The following is a 7,348-nucleotide window of genomic DNA, read 5'->3' as shown; positions in this document are numbered from 1 at the left end:
CGGTAGACATTTCGAGCGCACCACCCTTGCGCACTCCGATGGCGGGTGTACGTCACCTGGTCCCCTCTGTGTAGCAGCTGTCCGTCATCTCTATCGCGGCGCAGGGCCTTCACATTGTAGCTAGTAAAGAAGATTTCTGTCGGTAGCCCCGGTTCCTGTATATAGCCCCAACCCCGCTTCGGGTGAAAGGCTAGCACAGTTCCCCGCTTTACCAGACTCCCTTTACTGCGTTCTGTCTTTGGTCCTTGTACTTTCGGTGGGTCGCTTTGTTCTGTCTCTTTTCGGTCTTTGTAGTGTAAAATTAGACATTGTTTATATTGTTCCCAAGTAAGTGCAGCGATGCTGAGGCCCTCCTGTCTAGTCCCGTCTGGCCCCATCCTTGGGGTGTCCCATTGGAAGATCACCCCCTCTGAGCTTACTCCCAGTGGTATCCCCATAGTCGTCGGTAGCGGGGGCACCAGCTTCTCTATGGTGCTGGGGGCTATAACCACCAGCTCAGGAGCAGGGAGTCGGTCGCTGTCGGGACGCGGAGCGGTCACGGGAGCCGGATCGATCAGGAGGGCAGGAGTGTTTTCCATACCTCCGTCTGATGTGGTTCCACCGATGCCGATCGGTTCCATTGATGAGGACGCTGGAGTCGGCTGCAGCTCGGACCGCGGTTCTCCCGGTGCGGCCCTCAGTGACTGCTCCGATCTCCATTGCTTCACATCGGCTGGCTCCATGCTCGGGATAGGCTGACTCGGCTCCTCGGCCCGTGGCTCCAAGAAATCCGAGCCCTCCAGCCGCTGCAGGTTCGAGTTCCGGTCTACTTCCGGCTGACGGGGACAGGCCAGGATCACTCCTTCATCGTTCGGGCACCCGTTGGTGGTCATCCCCTCTCCGGGGTCTGCAATGGCACTCACACGCTGCTCCTCCATTTCCTGGGGGAGTGGCTCCTTCTTGTCTTGGTTCCCGCTGCTGTAAGTCAGGGGGCGGTTCTCTGCTTTGGGGCAGATCATCCCCCCGCAACAGTAATCGGAGGGGGCGGTCAGCACTTCTGGCGCCACTTTGATAGTCTCCTCCCATGGCACGGCCTCCTCCTGCGCTCGTGGCGTGGCAATGGCGGCGGTTTTGGCGGGAATCTTGCGGCAGATAGCAATACACAGTCTTTGCAATAAATCACAGTCCAACACGTTTCAGTCACAGTTCCAAGGCACACATGACCTGCTTATCAGGCTTAAGTAGGATCCTGTTCGTGATGCCAAGTTGGAGCGCCCCCAGACACAGGGCCACGAGTTCTCGGTACTGGGCCTCTGGTTTGGTTCTGAGGCTGTCACGGTGGCTAGACCTGGTCCGCGACCCTGCTAAGGGGCGTCCAATAAAGGTGGTGCAGTCTGTCAGGGGTTCGTGACGCCACCTGTGGTGTTCGGTCAGGGTGACCGACGCTGCTGTGGGGTCCGCTGGGGTGATGGAATGGCAGCTGGATGGTATACATTCCCACAGGTGAAGTATGTCCCCAGGGCTTCCCAGTAAGGTGGATGGTAATGGTGTAGGGTGCAGTCAATAACGAGGACACAGGGTTGCAGTCTCTTTACCTTTTTACTGAAGACTTCAGGATCCTCAATCCAGAGCACGCTTAACGGCTATCTGAGACCGGCCGGTCCGATGGGCACATCCAGAGTTTCCTTCGCAGATGGAAATCGTTGCCTACCACTAGCGCCTGTGTGTTGTAGTCCTACCCTGCTGAGCATTCGGAATAGTCCTCACAACTTCTGTTCTCGTTCGTTCGTTCTCTACAGCTCTCTCTCTCTTTGGTTCCAGATGTTACTAGTTTCTCGTCCCCCAGGAATGTTATGGCTAGGACGCACCCGTATGACAGGAAGGCTCGGCGCTCTTCCGGGACCCTAGAGACGCCCCTCTCCACGCGTTGCCCCCTGTGTCTTCGCAGGTGTAGTAAGGTAGACAGCCAACCTATGATTAACTGTCCTGCGGAGTTCGAAGTAAGGCCTAGAGTTAGTTACTCCCACGGTGTTCCGGCCACCGGCTACGCGCCTCAGTAGGATGTTGCCTCGGTCTCACGGCATGACTCCTACTGGTACTCCTTTGTGCTTGATCACGTTTACACTGTTCCACAATATCCTTCCCTTCGTGTCTCTCTCTTGGATACCGCCGCGGGGTGTGCAGGCGCGGTTCCGTTACGTTCTGCTCTGATCGCTAGGCACCTGCCAGGTTCCCACGCCTGACAGGGACCCCCCTGTGTCTTCTCCCTGCAACACCCCCTGCCACGGGATGTTGCCTGAATCCAACCCAGTCAGCTTCTGACTAACTTTCTCCCCAACCCCTAGTTTTACCAGTGTGAGGAGTGGCCCAATAAATAAAGCCTTTTTCTCCCCCTAGTGGCCGGAGTGTGAAGTGTAATGTGTTCTGGTGATACCTGGTCAGGAGAACTCCTTTAGTGCCATCAGACGTACCATCACTTCCCTTAGTGGCAGAGCGTCATACTGCAACGACCAGGTCTCTGGGGCGCTGCACTTGCACCACCATGCTTCACTGTCTTCACAGGGTACTGTGGCTTGAATGCAGAGTTTGGGGGTCGTCTGATCCTAGGACCCTAAAATGTTACTTTCATCAGTCCACAAAACGCTTCTCCATTTCTCTTTAGGCCAGTTGATGTGTTCTTTGGCAGATTGTATCCTTTTCAGCACATGTCTTTTTTAACAGTGGGACTTTGCGGGGATTTCATGGTAAGAGATTAGCGTCACACAGTCGTCTTCTACCTGTCACAGTCCTCACCGGTAATGTGAGACTGATTATCCTGGAGCCGATCATTGGTAACGTGAGACTGTGATCATCCTGGAGCCGATCATTGGTAACGTGAGACTGTATGTGATCATCCTGGAGCCGATCATTGGTAACGTGAGACTGTATGTGATCATCCTGGAGCCGATCATTGGTAACGTGAGACTGTGATCATCCTGGAGCCGATCATTGGTAACGGGAGACTGTGATCATCCTGGAGCCGATCATTGGTAACATGAGACTGTCTGATCATCCTAGAGCCGATCATTGGTAACGCGAGACTGTCTGTGATCATCCTGGAGCCGATCATTGGTAACGTGAGACTGTCTGTGATCATCCTGGAGCCGATCATTGGCTGAGCCTTTGCCATTCTGGCTACTCTTCCATCAATTGGAATTGTAGTCTTCCATTTTCTTCCACATCTCTTTGGTTTGGCTTTCCATTATAAAACATTGGAGAATATTTTAGCTGAACAGCCGATCATTGTCTGCACTTCTTTATAAGTTTTACCCTCTCTAATAAAGTTTTTAATCAAAGTACGCTGTTCCTCTGAACAATGTCTCCAACGACCCATATTTCTCAGGCTTTCAAGGAGAAATTCATGTATGACATGTCCTGGCTTCACCCTTAAATAAGGGCCACCTGATTCACACCTGTCTCTTCACAGAATGATTGACCCCACTAACTGATCTCCACACTGCTATTATTTTGAACATCCCATCCACATTTGACATAGCCCGCCCACCATTCCTAGGAGTAAGAAGCACTGAACATGAGCTCCTGAATTTCCATCACTTTATGCCTTGTAATGAGGCAACTGTAAGACAAAACCTGGAAAAACCAAACTCCGTGGAACATAAAAGTGATCTGGACTGAACTGGACTTTACTTTTTATGAAAAAAGGAAGAATTGGAGGATTTAAAGGACCAAACAAAAATCTCCTTGAGGACACAGACTGGAAACAGCCGACATCATACATCTGACATCCTGATACCTGGACCTATAGAAGGTAGGAGAATTCTTTAACTACAACACAACCTACAGACTTGCTACAAATTAACCTTCTTAGAAACAAGGATTATAATTAGCATATAACTACAAAATGGAAAACACAAATTTAGAACAAGTAAATGAACAAAGCCCAGAGACACAGGAATGCTGGGAGTCAGCTCTGGAGATAACACAGGGGGGCAATAAAACCAAGAAGGACTATATTAGGGTACCGTCACACTATAACATTTCGATCGCTACGACGGTACGATTCGTGACGTTCCAGCGATATCGTTACGATATCGCTGTGTCTGACACGCAGCAGCGATCAGGGATCCTGCTGAGAATCGTACGTCGTAGCAGATCGTTTAGAACTTTCTTTCATCTCTGGATCTCCCGCTGTCATCGCTAGATCGGTGTGTGTGACACCGATCTAGCGATGCGATCCAGCGATGCGTTCGCTTGTAACCAGGGTAAACATCGGGTAACTAAGCGCAGGACCGCGCTTAGTTACCCGATGTTTACCCTGGTTACAAGCGTTAAACTAAAAAAAAACAAACAGCACATACTTACATTCTGGTGTCCGTCAGGTCCCTTGCAGTCTGCTTCCAGCACTGTGACTGCCGGCCGTAAAGTGAAAGCAGAGCACAGCGGCTGTGCTTTCACTTTCACTTTACGGCCGGCAGTCACTGAGTGCGGGAACCAGACTGCAAGGGACCTGACGGACACCAGAATGTAAGTATGTGCTGTTTGTTTTTTTTTAGTTTAACGCTTGTAACCAGGGTAAACATCGGGTAACTAAGCGCGGTCCTGCGCTTAGTTACCCGATGTTTACCCTGGTTACCCAGGGACCTCGGCATCTTGGTCGCTGGAGAGCGGTCTGTGTGACAGCTCCCCAGCGACCACACTACGATTTACCTACGATCACGGCCAGGTCATATCGCTGGTCGTGATCGTAGGTAAATCGTATAGTGTGACGGTACCCTTAGAGAGAAGCCAGAGACTCTTTATGCAGATTTCACAAAGGAAGAACCAAAAAGAAAAACCAATGTATTATTCTATACAGACCAACTCTCAGCCTGGCACACTGCGCTGTGCAATCGATATAAACATGTATCTAAATCCAACACTAATGGTGTCCAGCGGATTAGAATTACCAGCCAAGCAGATGATGACACCAATGTGCTCACCATAAGCCTATACAACAATGGCACAGTCATGGCGCAGGGGACGGAGGAGATTTTGCAGCAATTTGAAAATTGTTTTTCTGATATCAAAGAGCAGGCACAAACCTATAAAGGACTACAAGCCCCAGCAGCTACCTCTAATGCTCACATAGCGATCCCCAGACAGAGCCGCCCATCCCCCGACACTTCACACCTCTCTCCTGATAACATCAGAGACTTCTTATCTCAATTAGAAAGTGACTTGGTCCAACTGAAATTAGAATGTGAAACAAACTCACAAAGCAATGCAAATTACCAAGTAAAGTCTGCTCCAATTTGTTTACTTTTACCAAGGGTTACAGGATAAATTGGACCCCAAAATATGTTGTACAATTGTCCTGAGTACGCCGATACCCCATATGTGGGGATACACCATTGTTTGGGTGGATGGCAGAGCACGGAAGGGATGGAGCGCCATTTGACTTTTAAATGAAAAATTGATCGTTCGCCATGACATACTATCCCGTCACAGGTAATTATGTCCCAGGTCACTTTGACGTGATAGTACGTCATATGGGATTAAGGAGTTAACCACTTTATATAAAAAGAACAACCGTGATTAACGGGAGTAATGCAATACAATTTTATTAAACAAAAGAGAGTTGCCTATTAAAACAATGCCATTGTTGAAACAAAAGCTTAAAATATAGATTGTTCAGTTTACGCTAAACATACAAGTTTGTTTTTATACGGCGTGATCCTGCCAGGGCACAGCTCCAGAACCATTAAAGTACAGGCAGTATTTTTCTCTACAGTCCCTTGCATCGTCTGCCTGTCTGCCAGATCCCAGCGCTTGAAGACCTGCTAAATTTACTTCTTGTGTCCGCCATTCCCCGGGCACAATATCTCCGGTTATTGGGTCCACAGAATCAATAAATGAAGGAGGAGAGTAGGAGCTGGTGTCGTGGCGTCTCAGGAAGTTATGCAGCACACAGCATGCCAAAACGACAAAGTCTATAGACGGCAGCTTCAAGTTGATAGCTGTGTGGAAAACTCTAAACCGATTCGCCATAATCCCAAAGGCATTTTCGACCACACGACGGGCCCTAGACAAACGGTAGTTAAAGATTCTCCGCTCCGCTGTGAGTGTTCTCTGCGCAAATGGCTTCAGCAGATGTGGATGAAGAGGGAAAGCTTCATCAGCGATGAAAACAAAATTGAGGTTTCCATTTGTGTCTTCATTTCGTGGCAACTGTAGTTGATTGTTCCTCAAGGCTTCGCCTAATGAAGTGTGGTCAAAAACACCACCATCGGAGACCCGACCATTCATGCCAACATCCACATCCACGAACTCATAGTTTGCATTGACAACGGCCATGAGGATCACACTGAAATATCCTTTGTAGTTATAGAAAAAGGATCCAGAGTTGGCTGGTTGCGTGATGCGCACATGCTTTCCATCCAAGGCGCCACCGCAGTTTGGAAACTGCCACAGCTGCTCAAAATCGCAAGCAATCTTCTTCCAGTCATCCGCCGTCTTGGGAAACTGCAAGATGAAAAGGAAACATGTACAAATTAGGAATAATATATTAATAAATAGACTGATTGACGCACAGTATGGAGTAGTCAAACAAAGTGAACAATCCAGAGTACGCAGGCAGCCATTATATCAGACTGCTTCACTAACTGAGAGGGTTGCTGAACACTATAGCGACATAACATAACACAGCATTCAAAACCAATAGTCGGAAAAAAATAGTCACCTCCATATAATGCCTCAAGCTCTGCACAATGGCCTCGCATGTCTCCGGAATCATTACGCTCAGTAAAGGCCTGGAAACAGCAGCAGAAAATTGCAAATCCTGAAGAGACCTTCCTGTGGCCAGAAACTGCAGTGTCACCGCCAACCTTTCATCCACAGGCACAGCTGCACTCATCGGCGTATCCCGCCTTTGTATGAGTGGCGTAACAGCAGCAAGTATTAACTTGAAGGATTCCTCTGACATCCTAAGGTAGTTTCAGAAATCATGAGGGTTGTTATCACGTAGCTCTCTTATGAGACCCATGTGTGACAATGTAGACCTTTTCAGCAGCCAGCTCCTAGTCCACAAGCGACGTTTTCGTTTTGGACGTCTCTCCTCTAGGAGCCGTGCTGCCTCAAACATCAGGGGAGCAGCAACGACAGACCTCTCACCGGAAGTCAGCATACTTGCTAAAAAGAAAGCAAACGTACAATTAATACACGTGCTAACAAACAAAATGTTTTGACCATTTATCAAAATATATATGGTGCTACCGGCATAAACTGGGCAGTCCACCACGCAACAGCTAGATCTGTAAAAGGATAAAATAGGCCACGCTACAACTCTCAACTTGAGACGCTCTGGCCTACCCTACTCTCCAATAAGGAACAA

General features: G+C 48.9%; 1 protein-coding gene across 1 annotated transcript; it reads right to left on the bottom strand.

Moving 5' to 3' along the window:
* Positions 1 to 5,564: 5,564 nt before the first annotated feature.
* On the bottom strand, positions 5,565 to 7,146 carry LOC138651343 (uncharacterized). Its single transcript, XM_069741455.1, has 2 exons — positions 6,698 to 7,146; positions 5,565 to 6,480 (listed from the first exon to the last, which is right to left on the bottom strand). The coding sequence occupies exons 1-2, from the start codon at positions 6,938 to 6,940 to the stop codon at positions 5,680 to 5,682; spliced, it is 1,044 nt and encodes a 347-aa protein (XP_069597556.1). The 5' UTR covers positions 6,941 to 7,146; the 3' UTR covers positions 5,565 to 5,679.
* Between the last annotated feature and the right edge of the window lie 202 nt (positions 7,147 to 7,348).

This window comes from Ranitomeya imitator, chromosome 10, assembly GCF_032444005.1.
Source record: "Ranitomeya imitator isolate aRanImi1 chromosome 10, aRanImi1.pri, whole genome shotgun sequence".
Lineage (NCBI taxonomy): Eukaryota > Metazoa > Chordata > Amphibia > Anura > Dendrobatidae > Ranitomeya > Ranitomeya imitator.
Note: the sequence above shows the minus strand (reverse complement) of the source record. Positions and strands in the feature narration are given on the sequence as shown.

Excerpts from the sequence above, each read along its gene's own strand:
- LOC138651343 (XM_069741455.1), bottom strand. The coding sequence starts at position 6,940 with ATGTCAGAGGAATCCTTCAAGTTAATACTTGCTGCTGTTACGCCACTC. Across the intron at positions 6,481-6,697 it reads GCTTGAGGCATTATATGGAG|TTTCCCAAGACGGCGGATGA; the intron begins GTGACTATTTTT and ends TTCATCTTGCAG.